The sequence below is a fragment of the Haliotis rufescens genome, unplaced genomic scaffold (genome assembly GCF_023055435.1).
Source record: "Haliotis rufescens isolate VD_foot unplaced genomic scaffold, xgHalRufe1.0.p SCAF_8, whole genome shotgun sequence".
Taxonomy (NCBI): Eukaryota; Metazoa; Mollusca; class Gastropoda; order Lepetellida; family Haliotidae; genus Haliotis; species Haliotis rufescens.
Window position 1 is genome coordinate 26,939,751 of NW_025964372.1, and position 16,671 is coordinate 26,956,421.

The following is a 16,671-nucleotide window of genomic DNA, read 5'->3' on the forward strand; positions in this document are numbered from 1 at the left end:
TCCTGATGTGTTATCATTCTAATTTGAAATAATGACATAAATAGTTACCACTCATCTTTCAATATTTTTCAAGGTTGGGTTATCATGAACATATTTGAATATATACAACAGCTGTACTTGCTTATCTTTATACTTTAAAGCATCAGGTTTGTCTGTCATACAGACCCCGAAACAAATATGTCCAATACAGCCCAATATTTGGCAAAAAGAAGAAGGTCTCTCGGCTCCTTTTTATTATATTTTATAACTTTTGTTTTGTTTTGTTTTTTTCTGTCAAATATGTTCCTTTCAGAGATTAGATGTTATTCTAGCATCAGATCTGTGGTACGTTCACTACATCAGCGTTGACATTAAAACGATATTTACATATATAAATACATACAGAGGAAATGCTTAGCATTTACCTTTTAAGAAAGACTTGTTTTATACATATATATCTGGACATATATGTATGGACATTTGGATGAATATAGATATACCTCCTTATAGATAGTGTTCGTAGATGATTGTAGAACGTGCATGAAGAAAATGGAATAATTATGTGAGTAATCGGGATAATACAACGTTTAACAATATTCAGCCATATTGCGATATTGGTTTCCAACATACAAGACGGACCATGAAATAATGACTTGAATTTGGAACTGGCTTTCTGGTGTGATGTAACACCCCATGATCTCCTGTAGAAAAAAAGTTTAAAGCACGAATAAAGATCACGAGATGATACTGATGTACATACAACTGGACATATATTTGCGCAGTATTACTACGTTAATTCATCAGTATATATGTATTTTGCGCAAAAAGGATTTTGTAGGATCGACGCTGACATGCGCATATAACCTATTCACCAGTGCTGTAATGTTTAATTCATTTGTATTTTGACACATATCGATAGGAACATGGAGAGTCTGTCTGAAGATATATAGACATGCATGGGATCTTTTGGACAGTTGTACCTCACGTCTTGAAACATGGACTTGTAACAGAACCCATCATTGAACCATTTGCAGTCTAACCCATCTAATTGCCGTGAATGGATATATTATCCATCTACTTATACACACTTATTATGGACATATACATAATTTCATTGTACCTTTTTTTTAAAAAAAATACCCGTGAAGATCGGGGTTTGAATAGGCCTTCAACAACCCATGCTTGTACAAAGGCGACTTACATTATCGGGTGGTCAGGTTCGCTGACTTGGTTGATGCATGTCATCGTATCCGAATTGCGTAGATCGGTGCTCTTGATGATGATAACTGGATTGTCTGGTCCAGACTGGATTATTGACGAACCACCGTCATATAGCTGGTATATTGCTGAGTGCGGCGTTTAACAACAAACACTCAAACAGAAACTATTATTAAACTCCTTCCAACAATGAGAAATTAAACTTATATTTTCTATATATTCTGTTATATTTAAAACATAATTTGATTCATGATTTAATTATTGCGTTGCTTTCTTGTCTGTCATTCAATGTACATGTTCAAACCCCTAAACTTTGAATATTTGATTTTTTCACAAATGGTTACGTTAGTGAGTTGCCTAGATCTCTCGTTACCTTCTCACACGAACAGATTAAAATAATTTGTTTTTACTATCATATTTCAGTTTATTTAATTCATAATACGAAATTAATCATTCATTTATCACAGTATTGATCATATTCGTTTATATCACTATCTGATGTTAAGGTTTTATTGCAGAAATTATAATGAATTCAAAATGTAGAAAGATACACAATTTGCCATTATTTGACTTTTAAACTATACAAAGTATAATATAATGATGAGAATTCCTGTAACGGACAGTATTTAAGAAAGAAATATGAGTCGAGTAGTCAGATTGCCCTTCAGTAGTATTATTGTATATCTCCAGAGAGAGGTTTACGTTGTAGTTCTCATTATTTGTGGATAATTCAACAAGCAGCATAGAAAAAATAAATATTCTACCATAACGAAAGAATACAGAGTATACAATAACTCGCAATTGTTCAAAAGAGATTTCAAATCACAATAACATATCTTATATGAACAGAGGTGCTAATGGTTTAATCTCTACATTGTGCCCATGTTCGTGAGCCCTATTCAGCAAACAGCCCAAACCCGAAACTCCACAACATATCCGATTACACTGACCCAGTTCTCCAGTTCTCCATGCGATACTGTCGCTCTTGTACGTCTCCAAGTCCATAGAGAATAAATTTAAAAGGAATCCAACTCAAGTCTAGAACTATTTATTAAGACTAGATTGCCTCAATTATATCCATGAAAGTAAGCGTTAATAAAAAATATTGTTCTTGGCTGCTTCAGATTATATTTTGTAGATGCATATTTTTAACTGCGAAAATTGTACTGACATCGGCACTGTCCCTATTGAAGCTATTTATAGCTCAAATAAGACTTTCGAATTGTCGTCCATTGTTCGATGTCAATACATCAATGAAAAGTGAGGATGATATAGTAATCGTTGATGCCGCGCTACACTATAATAAAAATATAATCAAGTTGACTAGTATGTACATTACTACAGTGAACATGTACATGATCATGCCCTAATAATCAAATGTCGTAATATTAAATACTAATATATTATTATGTGATGAATTTGACTGAAACAGTGGTAACATGTGATATTAATATTCCATCAATTTCTTTCCTGGTTGGTCTATCCATGTCTACAAAATGAAAATAATGCAATTAAAAAGGAGCACAGAACAATTCTTAATTTCAGACTAGAGCTGTTGAAATCTAGACTTTCCCAATCATTATAGACTTGAGTTGGTCTCATTTTTAACATTATTCTCTTGGGTCTACGTCACAGCTCATACCACACAATACCAAGACCAGTTAGTCCCCCGCCGGAGCGCCTGGATTTTGGTTATATCATCTAACATGGCCAACTCTGCTCTTAAGTAAACAAGAAGCTAATTAGCGAGTGGTCCTTTATGATCATGCTGGGTTTTTGTCCTTTGCTTGAACAATAATGTAACTTAACTTCTTTTATTGAGTCGTTTATTGGTAGATAATTTCGTACACAGATATTTCATCTAACATGGTAATTATAATCATAACTATTTTTCAATAATGATGGTATGCACATTTCTTTAAGTTGTTCTGTACACGGATTCCCCAGTGGCTATATTGCATCATATAGAATACTCATGGATGTGTATGCCACTGTACTAAATTAATTATGATCATATTCTTTATTATTATCCCATTCAGACCCGATATTTTAACAAGAACTAATTAATCCAATACGATTCCAAAATTATTAGTTATATTTATGATTTATTTCATTGTGTAATAAGAAAACAAATGTCAAATAAATGGATTTTCATGTGAATAAAATCCAGAGGCCAAATATCGGAACCAATGACAGACCCTATCATTAAACACGATTGTTAAGGATACTGGGCGTTCAATAATTCCGCTAAACCACCATTTCACAATGGTAAAATACGGGGCATAATCGGCGATATTTACTTCATCAAATTTACAAAATGGAGATCGTATCATGTATACGATTTCGTGATAACAGTGAGCTGACACGAAATATTAACGCACATATCACTGTTGAAAATGTGGTGTGTGTCATTGTTTAAATTTCACCGATGTGACAAACACTTTCGAGTCTCGAAACAGCTTAAATAATGTTTTCCTTCACTAAAAGTAACAACGGACGTTATTCTCTTGACATATACATTGCAAGAGCATTCATGAAAATGCTAAGAAAAATATTTAACCACCCGTTCTAGCGTTTTTCTATAGTAAATACATGGCGTGTCCGCCATGTTTGTTCGTCTCGTGGAGGCGGCCATTGTGCAGTCATTGCCTGGGTCAGTGTAGCGCCAGCGCAGCATACCCGGGGAACCAGGCTGTTTCAATTATCCAATTGATTTGATTAGAATATACTTGCGTCAGTGTATTTTATTAACGCCCAAAACAGTAATTTAAACACATATAATAACCGATCATATACACGCATGGTGCCTTCACTTACTACTAGCTTTAATAGGCCATCCCGGAATAAAATATTTCCCCCAAAAGCGAGGAACATCCCTTTTAGTCTGTTTATAAGAAATGAATTCCAAACAATATCCTCAGTAGATGAGAAGATCTGTTACAGAATTGCCTCAGTAAGTCAGTCACAATGACAGAGCATCGTAATACATTTACATCAAGTACAATACGTCAAAATGGCCGACACGATAAACGTGACGGGAGATATTTCCGAAGTGGTTAATAAACCTGTGGTTATTTCAAGCCTTTGTCATCACTGATCAATTGGCCGATCATTGAAAGGTGATTGTAAAGATGTGTCAAATAGATACTAAGATAAACTCATAGATTGCTGTAGATTGTCACTACGATAGTTTGGATGTTTTGGTTTTTTTCGTTTTTATTTCTCTAGGATGGGTTGTAGCGAGGGTATCCTTAAACGGGCTATGCAACCAAACTCTCTGACTTATCCCAGAGTAAGCTAGGACGCTAAGTTCAAAACTAAAGGGTCTAAATGACGAGAAACAACGCTTCTGTATGAATTCGTACATGTACCAGGAAATTCCCAGGGATTTCCCCAGAAATGTGGAAGTGGTCAGTGTTTATGTCATTTCAAGAATATAGTCACGTGAAAAACGTCATGTGACCGACCTCTCGTCCAATGGAAAAGCCGTATATCTTGTAAACTTCACATAAATAAATAGTTACTGTTATAACCAAATGAAACACAACCCATTATCCGATAGAGGTAACTGTGTAAGCGGAGGGATATGTTATCAGAATAAACTTGGTAACATGGTTTGGTTTGACTTCTTGGCGCGTGTCTGAATTCCTTTAACATGTTACGTGTCCTAAAATTGGCTTATCAGCAAATCTCGCTCCACTACGCGCGACAGATACTAGAGCAAGGCATGCCAGAAATACGAAACCTAATGCTTCCGAAAGGAAGCCTTAGGCATCACGTGCGTCAGGGGGACCAGAGCCATCTCATTGGCCGTTAACAGTTGTACAAGGCGGGGCAAAAAGCATCGTTTTTCCGTCCATTTTACGCTTGAAAAACTCGACCCTTTTCCGGACACTTTCTAGACGCTCGCCAATTAATCAATTTTAATGAATTTTTAGTCGTTTTTCCGTCCAATGACCATATACGGAAAAAAACGACGTTTTCGTGTTTGCAGTGTCACTGGTTGATGGATATTGGGTTGTTGTTGAAGCCGTGAGGTGGGCGTTCTGGGTGTGGTCGGTGCCTAAATCAGTCAAACGGAGAAGTGCTTTTTTATACAGCTCACCTGGATCATTCCAATTTCGTTTGAAGGTAGGACATATTTAATGTTAAATCATAAGCAACAGCAGAGGCCACCCATCACAATGCATGTGAGCATCGCGGACACATAGTCACAGTTTATGTCCAAATAAGAAGTCATGAACTAGATTAAATTTCGAAGTGACGCTGTAAGAACGTGTGATAGTAGTCTGTAAAGAGCTCACGTCTGCGTCAGGTCCCAGAATATTCCTAACTCTCTCACAAGTGATATATAGAGAGACATATTTAGACTATTTCTTCAAATTTTAATCATGCATGCATCTATAAAAGTTTACATTTCACAGTCTTCCTGACTCTTTGTATAACACAATGGATGATGCCAATTACCTCCCTTGTTACATCACTTCATGCAAAATCGGAATTTGTCATATTAAGACTGCTGGGTTTCAGTGTGAACAGGATTTGAATACGGAAAAAAGCAGACATATTCCACTTATTAAAGACTTTCCATCTCTTCTTATGGATTTGGCTATGTACAATATATGATGTTAAGGTGTAATTTACAATAGTATTTTTATAAGGTGTTTGCTAAATCTAAACTGAATCAATTAAACATTTGAGTCTGTAATTATCGTTCCATATTACATATAGTTAAACTAGAAATCTGACCAATGAACACCTATGTGTACAAATTCGTTTTGACAGTACATATTAACAGTTAAAATGCTGTCGCTAATGTATAGTGATGACGCAAAACCGAGGGAACCTGACAAATATGAAAATCTGACGCCGGAAACGATGAACGCGGCGCTTATTAAAACACAAGCAGAACTCGAAGGTTCAAATCGAACTAGGAAATTAAACGCAAGTGGCTTGATTACAGCGAGAGGAAAATAACATGTGCATGGAGTGAGAGTGCTAACAGAGATGATTCGTTTCAAAATATATTTAATAGTAATTGAGGTGGGATAAATCTTCTTGAGGTCAGATAAAAATACAATATTGTCAGACCTATTGTCTTGTAAAGAAAAACTAATGACTGCAATGCAGTGACACACAAAAGTTGCGTTTTTCGCCACCTTTCTAAAGAGATGGCTAAAGAAGGATATGATCAATTACCCCAGGTTGTACCTAATGTCTCCTTTGATGATAGCCTCCTTTTTTGCACCCCCAGGATATTGACGTGCATTGAAATAAACAGATTTTCTAATATGGATTAGTTAATATGTTCACTTTTCAATGTTTATAATTACTTCAGTCGGACAATGCAAATTATATATTCATGGATCATTGAAAATCTGTGATGACACCAGGTGTCTCCTAAAAAGGTTATGTCCTGCCCTACCGGTAGCATCACCCACACAATTTGTATACACAAAGTAAGTGTATGTTTGTTGTCTAAGCCCGCCAGGTATTAACCTGGTTTACGGACCAGTGTGCTCTACAGTAGCATTCTCAACTCCCCGGGATGAATACCTGAACAATAGTACCTGTCTGTGTTGCAGAGGGTGTACACGCACCACAAGTCATCGGGCAAAGCTTATATATATCTGGATGATGGCATATATCGGGTGCGCACAGATCGTAGTTGTCTTTACACGGAGATGCTGAAACAATAAAACACGAACATTGGATGTGTGATCAGGTAATCCGAACTGAGTTTCAACAGTCAAATAAAGTTGCGTGACGTTTGAACGACTTTATCAACTGAAACGACAGCTAATCGTTCAGAGTTCGGTACTTCTTCAAATCTGAATGTTCTCAGAGACTAAGCGAATTTGTCTTCCGAAACTCAAGCTTGTCGTAAGAGGCGACAAACAGGATCGTTTGGTCTGGCTCGTTGACAAATGTATTCTTATCCCAATTACATAGATCGATGCTCATGATGTCAATCACTAGACTGTCTGGTCCAGGGTCGATTATAAACAGAGTGCAGTCATACATCTGGAATATTGCTGAATATTCTTTTAAAATGCGAGGTCTGCTTTGGAGGAACCAAATGGTACTCATCATACTAAATTACTACCATTTAAACAGTATTGCAATAGTATTTCTGACTACGACTATGTATGTGCAACAATTCGTTTTGACAGTACATGTTAACAGTTAAAATGCTGTCGCTTATGTATAGTGATGATACAAAACCGGGGGAACCTGACAAATGTGAACATCTGACGCCGGAAATGATAAACCAGGCGCTTATTAAAACACAAGCAGAACTCGAAGGTTCAAATAGAACTAGGAAATTAAAAAGTGGGTTGTTTACAGCGAGAGGAAAATAACATGTGCATGGAGTGAGAGTGCTAACAGAGATGATTCGTTTCAAAATATATTTAATAGTAATTGAGGTGGGATAAATCTTCTTGAGGTCAGATACAAATACAATTTTGTCAGACCTGTTGTCTTGTAAAGAAAAACTAATGACTGCAATGCAAGTATACACAACAGTTGCATTTTTCGTCCCATTTATGCAGAGATGGCTAAAGAAGGATATGATCAATTACCGCAGGGTGTACCTAATGTCTCCTTTGATGATAGCCTCTTTCTTTGCACCCTCAGGATATTGACGTGCATTGAAATGAACAGATTTCCTAATATGGATTAGTTAATATGTTCACTTTTCAATATTTATTACTTCAGTCAGACAATGCAAACTATATATTCATGGATCATTGAAAATCTGTGATGACACCAGGTGTCTCCTAAAAAGGTTATGTCCTGCCCTACCGGTAGCACCACCCACACAATGTGTATACAAGAAGTAAGTGTTTGTTTGTTGTCTAAGCACGCCAGGTATTAACCTGGTTTACGGACCAGTGTGCACTCCAGTAGCATTCTCAACTCCCCGGGATGAATACCTGAACAATAGTACCTGTCTGTGTTGCAGAGGGTGTACACGCACCACAAGTCATCGGGCAAAGCTTATATATATCTGGATGATGGCATATATCGGGTGCGCACAGATTGTAGTTGTCTTTACATGGAGATGCTGAAACAATAAAACACGAACATTGGATGTGTGATCAGGTAATCCGAGCTGAGTTTCAACAGTCAAATAAAGTTGCGTGACGTTTGAACGACTTATCAACTGAAACGACAGCTAATCGTTCAGAGTCCGGTACTTCTTCAAATCTGAATGTTCTCAGAGACTAACCGAATTTGTCTTCCGAAACTCAAGCTTGTCGTAAGAGGCGACTAACAGGATCGTTTGGTCTGGCTCGTTGACAAATGTATTCTTATCCCAATTACATAGATCGATGCTCATGATGTCAATCACTAGACTGTCTGGTCCAGGGTCGATTATAAACAGAGTGCAGTCATACATCTGGAATATTGCTGAATATTCTTTTAAAATGCGAGGTCTGCTTTGGAGGAACCAAATGGTACTCATCATACTAAATGACTACCATTTAAACAGTATTGCAATAGTATTTCTGACTATTGCAATCGCTAATATGACCCCGATAGTCACCCCTACTGTTTGGCGGCGTCTAACACAATTCCAACAGTAACCTGTTTACAGAAGAACGTTCAATATTGTGTATGAATATATATAACTCACCAGTTGATGGATATTGCGTTGTTGTTGGAGCCGTGTGGTTGGCGTTGTGGGTGGAGTCGGGGCCTAAATCAGTAAAAAAGAGAGTTGTATTCTATGTAGCTCACCTGGATCATTCCAACTTCGTTTTAAGGAATGACGTATTTTATGTAAAACCAGAAGCAACAGTCGTGGCCACAGGACACGCATCAACATGCTTCTGAACATCGCGGACAAGTAGTCACAGTTTATGTCCAAATATGAAGTCATGAACAAGATTGATTTTCGAAGCAAGCTGTAGCAACATGTGACAGTAGTCTCTATGAAAAGAGTTCAAGTCTGCGTCAGGTTCCGGAATATTCCTAACTCTCTCACGAGAGATATATAGAGAGACATATTTAGACTATTTCTTCAATTATCAATAGTGCATGCATCGATAAAAGTTTACATTTCACAGTCTTCCGGACTCTTTGTATAACACAATGGATGATGCCAATTACCTCCCTTGTTACATCACTTAATGCAAAATCGGAATTTGTCCTATCAAGGTTGCTGGGTTTCTTGGTTTATATATAACTGTTTACATACTGTAACTTTGTGTCCATTGATGTACATTGACGTACATCAATTAGAAACCTAAATTGAGGATACTGTTTTGATAATGACTTTGGATGCTTAGCGGATGACAAGATTGGTTGAAAATCCAAGAAGTCATTTCGTATGGCCTTTCGAGCCATGAGTTATGTACAAGGAATATGACATACCAAAATGTACTTTGAAGTGTTGACTCACACATTCCCGATCTTCACAGCAAAAACTACAGTTTCTTTCATTTTCGTCATCTGTTACGCACCCAGCCGCGTTAGCTTCCGGTAGCCTCTCAATACACTTAATGAAAGAAAACCAAGAGTATTGCATACATATATATAACAAGCATTCGACCACATCTCAAAATCCAGTGACATGTTTGAAACATTTATCAGCGTAAGTGTTTCCATGGCAATTGATTGGCTAACCAAGTAAGTTACTATTTTTTACCTTTTTTTTTAAAGAGATAACTTAAATGTTTCTTGCATTTGTTTAGGTATATACGTAGAAACTGGGGTGTACACTTTGGGTATATTCGCGAAGCGGTTTTTACGTTTATTCCACCTTCAGGGCAAAGAATGACATTGAAGTCAATTCTTAAACATGGTGTGTTAGGCTGCGGGATGTGCTAGAGTAGATGTCGGTCAGCTGTACTGCCAACAATCTCATATTTAATCGAATATGTTGTTTCCTTCCATTAACACATACATGCTTCTCCTGACTGAGTATAGTTCCATCCATTTAAACGCCTTATTCTTTCGTAAGAGACGATAAACGGGATCTAGGTGACTTGGTTCATGCATGTCAACTTAGCCGAACTGCGTCACTGGATTGTCTGATTCAGGCTCGATTATTGATAGACCACTGTCATATAGCTGGGACATAGTTGAGTGTGGCGTTAAACAAGAAACAAACAAACCAACCAACAAACAAACAAACAAACAAACAAACAAACAAACTCATCCAACCTACATCTGCGCTGTAACCACATTGAGCGGTGAAATGACTACCATTCGTTTTGAGGTGGCAGATCTGCAACAAATGAAATGCCCTGATCCAACAAAGATTTATTATAGATGTAAAAGTGCAAAGGTAAGTTGAGCTACAGGTTTCAGAAGTAAAACAGATGTTGACCTTAGTTCCATTCCACAAAGCGATATCAGCTGTACGACTGTCATAACTCTCATCCTTAAACAGAATTACGATCGTCTTACCGCTTAGATCGCTTCATCGAATGAGGACCTGATTGATAAATAAACGCTCGTGATGCAAGTAGACATGAAACATGCACCGCCCAAAGATGAAGCGAGTAGCTATAGACTCTTTTTTGTCAACAATACCCATAATAAGTAAGGATAATATAAGATATAAGATAGCGACGTTTCAGTGTAGGTTCTAACACCGTTATCAAGCAAGCGATAACAATGTTAGAAGCTACACCGAAACGTCTCTCCTAATTATAATAAAGAAGTAGTTCATCCATATATCTTATCCTTACTAAGTACTGGACTGTTTGGTCCAGACTCGATTATTTTACAGACCGACGTCATATAGCTGCAATATTGCTGAGTGCGGCGTTAAACAACAAACAAACGAACAAACTTAGTACTCCAACTTCTAAATGCCTCTAAAAGAGAATACACATAATATATTAAAGCAAACATTATAGATTTCCAATTTTCCTAAAATTGGCAAACTTTGAATTTGAGTTACAGAGCAACATCCACGTCACTGCATTGTTCATCATAGTGCATTCTGATCAATCAACGAAACGGTTGTGACAAACGTATTAAGGTTTGACAGTTTTATTGAAAATGCCGAAAACTTTAAATAAAAATTAAGTTGTACATGCATATATTACACAGACACGAATCGTGGATGGTCAGCTGGATGATATGAAAATTCATGTATTGTGGTTTCTCAAAAACAAAATGTTTGGCTCCACCTTTCCGAGAAAAAAACATTATGGAGCGCTGACTGATCAAAGCATCTTTTTCTAGCAAAACACTGCACGCCCAGAATGCTACATGGTCGGTCCTTTACATGTACACTTCCTATAGTATAAACGTATAATGTTCGTAGTACAGACTAAAGGACATTCTTTAGATGAATCAGTATGATTTCACGCTCATCTCAGTGATGTTTTTATGTATACGAGGAATACACACAGGAGTGTTAATTATGATTTATCCACGCTATTATCAATTGGATACAGACACGAATAGCAATAGATATCATTTGGAGGAGAAAAAACAGCAGCTTCGTCGCTTTATTAAACATATTTGATCCAACTCACATCACGGTCATCGTGGCAGGCATGGTAATGATCAATGCAGATTTGAGGATCCAGCACGTTCTCACAACGAGGGCATTCAAGAGGAGCTTTATGTCCTGAAAACAATAAGACAAGAGAAAAAGTACAAGGATAAACTGTTAAGATCAAGGAAAGGTATTATGCCCCATCTCTGGTCACCACCATGGGGATTATAGGTTAGCATTGGTCCACCAAAAGCTATTTAGTATCATTCGCCAGATTGTCCGGTGCAGACTCGATTATTTCTTTCTTTGTTTGTTGTTTAACGCTATACTCAGAAATATTCGGGCTGTATGACGGCGATCTGTAAAAAATCGAGTCAGGACCAGACAATCCAATTATTGACATCATGAGCATCGATCCACGCAAATGGCATACATCAACCAATTCAGCGAGCCTGACCACCCAGTCATGTTAGTCGCCTCTTACGACAAGCATAGTCGCTTTGTACAGCAAGCATGGGTTGCTGAAGACCTATTCTAGCCCGGATCTTCGTGGTGTCGTGAGAGAAGACTAACAGGATCGGGATGTCTGGCTCGCTGACTTGGTTGCTACATGTCATCGTATGCCAGTTGCATAGATCGATGCTCATGATGTCAATCACTGGACTGTCTGGTCCAGACTCGATTATAAACAAACTGCTGTCATAGAGCTGGAATAGTGCTGAATATTCTAAATAAATACGAGGAAGTCTACTTCAGAGATTCAAACGGTACTTACCATACTATATGTGTATATGACTACAATTTCAACAGTATCGCAATTGTATTTTTTGACTATTGCAATGGATAATATGACCCCGATAGTCACCCATACTGTTTAGTGGCGTCTAACCCAATTCACTGCGTAACACATGTACAGAAGAACGGATAATATTGGGTATGAATATACACCAACTCACCGGTTGATGGATGTTGCGTTGTTTTTTTAGAGGTGTGGTGGGCGTTGTTGGTGTGGTCGGTGCCTAAATCAATAAAAAAGAGAGTCGTATTCTATGTAGCTCACCCGGATCATACCAACTTCGTTTGAAGGAAGTACGTATTTTATGTAAAACCAGAAACTACAGGAGTGGCCACACAACACGCATCAACATGCTTCTGAATTTGCGGACTAATAGTTACAGTCCAAATATGAAGCCATGAACTAGACTGAAGTTCGAAGTGGTTGGTTGTTTGGTTGGTTGTTTAACGCCGCACTCAGCAATATTCCAGCTACATGACGGCAATCTGTAAATAATCGAGTCTGGACCAGACAATCCAGTGATTGATATCATGAGCATCGATCCACGTAATAGAGATCGATGACATGTATCAACCAAGTAAGCGAGCCTGACCACCCGATCCCGTTTGTCGCCTTTCACAGCAAGCATGGGTTGCTGAAGACCTATTCTACCCCGGATCTTCACGGGTCTTGAAGTTCGAAGTGACCCTGAAAAAACGTGTGGCAGTAGTCACCATGTAAAGAGTTCAAGTCTGCGTCAGGTGCCAGAATATCCGCAACTCACTCACGAGAAATATATAGAGATACATATTCAGACTATTTCTTCAATTTTCAATCGTGCATCAATCGATCAAAGTTTATATTTCACAGTCTTCCTGACTCTTTGTATAAAACAATGGACGATGCCAATTACCTCCCTTGTTACATCACTTAATGCAAAATCGGAATTTGTCCTATCAAGGTTGCTGGGTTTCTGGGTTTATATATAACTGTATACATTCTGCAACTTTGTGTATAGCTGTCATGATGTACTTTGACGTACATTAATTGAAACCTGAGACCCGTGAAGATCCGGGGTAGAATAGGTCTTCAGCAACCCATCCTTGCCATAAAAACGACTATGCTTGTCGTGAAAAGTGACTAACGGGATTGGGTGGTCAGGCTCGCTGACTTGGTTGATGCATGTCATCGATCCCAATTGTGTGGATCGATGCTTATGATATCAATTACTGAATTGTCTGGTCCAGACTCAATTATTTACAGTCCGCCGTCACACAGCTGGATTATTGCTGATTGCGGGGTTAAACAACAAACGAAGAAACAAACAAACAGACACCTCACTTGAGGATACTGTTTTGACACCTTAATAAAAATTCAAATGATTGTTTTTTAAATGCTGGGTGAATTCTTACGTTTATTTAACATTTAACATGTTAAATACTACAAATGCACCACATTTGTGTGATTTACCGTATCCGGAATGTTTCCAGAGAATAAAAGAAAATGACTTTGAATGCTTTCAAACGTGAATCCTTAGCGGATGACAAGATTGGATGAAAATCCAAGAAGTCATTTCGTATGGCCTTTCGAGCCATGAGTTATGTACAAGGAATATGACATACCAAAATGTACTTTGAAGTGTTGACTCACACATTCCCGATCTTCACAGCAAAAAATACAGTTTCTTTCATTTTCGTCATCTGTTACGCACCCAGCCGCGTTAGCTTCCGGTAGCCTCTCAATACACTTAATGAAAGAAAACCAAAAGTATTGCATACATAAATATAACAAGCATTCGACCTCATCCCAAAATCCAGTGACATTTTTAAAACATTTATCGGCGTAAGTGTTTCCATGGCATTTCATTGGCTAACCAAGTAAGTTATTATTTTTTACTTTTTTTTTTTAAAGAGGTAACTTAAATGTTTCTTGCATTTGTTTTGGTATAGACGTAGAAACTGGGGTGTACACTTTTGGTATATTCGCGAAGCGGTTTTTACGTTTATTCCTCCTTAAAGGCAAATAATGACATTGAAGTCAATTCTTAACAAACATGACATGGTGTGTTAAGCTGCGGGATGTGCTAGAGTAGATGTCGGTCAGCTGTACTGCCAACAATCTCATATTTAATCGAATATGTTGTTTCCTTCCATTAACACATACATGCTTCTCCTGACTGAGTATAATTTCATCAATTTAAACACCTCATTCTTTCTTAAGAGACGATTAACGGGATCAGGTGGTCAGGCTACCTGACTTGGTTCATTCATGTCAACGTATCCGAACTGTGTCGATTGATTCTGTCAATCACTGGATTGTCTGATTCAGACTCTATTATTGATAGACCACTGTCATATTGTTGAGTGTGGCGTTAAACAAAAAAACCCAAAACAAACAAACAAACAAACAAACAAACTCATCCAACCTACATCTGCGCTGTAACCACATTGAGCGGTGAAATGACTACCATTCGTTGTGAGGTGGCAGATCTGCAACAAACGAAATGCCCTGATCCAACAAAGATTTATTATAGATGTAAAAGTGCAAAAGTAAGTTGAGCTACAGGCTTTAGAAGTAAAACAGAAGTTGATCTTGGTTCCATTCCACAAAGCGATATCAGCTGTACGACTATCATAACTCTCATCCTTAAACAGAATTACCATCGTCTTACCGCTTAGATCGCTTCATCGAACAAGGATCTGGTTGATAAAGCTTGTAATGCAAGTAGACATGAAACATGCACCGCCCAAAGATGAAGCGAGCAGCCATAGACTTATCTTCTTTTTTGTCAACAATACCCATAATAAGTAGGGATAATATAAGATATATGGATGAACAACTTCTTTATTACAATTAGGAGCGACGTTTCGGTGTAGGTTCTAACACCGTTATCAAGCAAGCGATAACAGTGTTAGAAGCTACATCGAAACGTCTCTCCTAATTAGAATAAAGAAGTTGTTCATCCATATACCTTATCCTTACTTAGTACTGGATTGTCTGGTTCAGACTCGATTATTTACAGACTGCCGTTATATAGCTGGAATATTGCTGAGTGCGGCGTTAAACAACAAACCAACAAACAAACTTAGTACTCCAACTTCTACATGCCTCTCATAGAAAATACCTATAATATTTTAAAGCAAACATTATAGCTTTCCAATTTTCCTAAAGTTGGCATACTGAGAATTTGAGTTACAGAGCAACATCCACGTCACTGCATTGTTCATCATAATGCATTCTGATATCATCAATGAAACGGTTGTGACAAACTTATTAAGGTTTGACAGTTTAATTTAAAATGCCGAAAACTTTAATTTTGTTTGTTGTACATGCATGTATTACACAGAGACGAATCGTGGATGATCAGCTGGATGATATGAAAATTAATGGATTGTGGTTTCTCCAAAAAAATGTTTGGCTCCACCTTTCGGAGAAAAACATTATGGAGCGCTGACTGATCAAAGCATAATTTTTTAACAAAACACCGCACGCCCAGAATGCTACATGGTCGGTCCTTTACCTGTAAATTTCCTATTTTATAAACGTATAATGTTCGTAGTACAGGCTAGAGGACATTCTTTAGATGCATCAGTTTGATTTCACGCTCAACTCAGGAACGTTTTTATGTATAAGAAGAATACATACAGAAGTTTATCATGATTTATCCACGCTAATATCAATTGGATAACAGACACGAATAGCAATAGGTATCATTTGGAGGAGCAAAAACAGCAGCTTCGTCGTTTTATTAAACATATTTGATCCAACTCACATCACGGCCATTGTGGCAGGCATGGTAATGATCAATGCAGATTTGAGGATCCAGCACGTTCTCACAACGAGGGCATTCAAGAGGAGGTTTATGTCCTGAAAACAATAAGACAAGAGAAAACTTACAACGATAATCTGTTAAGATCAAGGAAAGGTATTATGCCCCACCTCTGGTCACCACCATGGGGATTATAGGTTACCATTGGTCCACCAAAAGCTATTTAGTATCATTCACCAGATTGTCTGGTGCAGACTCGATTATTTATTTCTTTGTTTGTTGTTTAACGCCGCACTCAGCAATATTCCAGGTGTATGACGGCGATCTGAAAATAATCCGGACCAGACAATCCAGTAATTGACATCATGAGCATCGATCCACGCAATTGGTTGGTTGTTTGGTTGGTTAGTTGTTAGGGAACTGGAGAAAACGAATGAGCCTCCAAAATACACCATTGTATCAAAT

General features: G+C 37.7%; 1 protein-coding gene across 9 annotated transcripts in view; it reads right to left on the reverse strand.

The window, feature by feature from the left end:
* LOC124143499 (uncharacterized protein PB18E9.04c-like) overlaps positions 1 to 16,671 on the reverse strand; it is a 58,432-nt gene that overhangs the window by 10,062 nt on the left and 31,699 nt on the right. For 4 of the 9 annotated variants that reach the window (XM_048389328.1, XM_048389336.1, XM_048389330.1 and 1 more), the window contains 11 exons: positions 16,210 to 16,304; positions 14,867 to 14,926; positions 14,060 to 14,183; positions 12,619 to 12,681; positions 11,700 to 11,794; positions 10,376 to 10,435; positions 9,580 to 9,703; positions 8,840 to 8,902; positions 8,150 to 8,266; positions 6,768 to 6,884; positions 5,198 to 5,260 (listed from right to left, as the gene is read on the reverse strand). In XM_048389328.1, the coding sequence (XP_048245285.1) occupies positions 5,198 to 5,260; positions 6,768 to 6,884; positions 8,150 to 8,266; positions 8,840 to 8,902; positions 9,580 to 9,703; positions 10,376 to 10,435; positions 11,700 to 11,794; positions 12,619 to 12,681; positions 14,060 to 14,183; positions 14,867 to 14,926; positions 16,210 to 16,304 (981 nt within the window). The remainder of the gene's footprint in view (positions 1 to 5,197; positions 5,261 to 6,767; positions 6,885 to 8,149; positions 8,267 to 8,839; positions 8,903 to 9,579; positions 9,704 to 10,375; positions 10,436 to 11,699; positions 11,795 to 12,618; positions 12,682 to 14,059; positions 14,184 to 14,866; positions 14,927 to 16,209; positions 16,305 to 16,671) is intronic. The other 5 variants (XM_048389331.1, XM_048389332.1, XM_048389333.1 and 2 more) reach the window with 5 other exon arrangements.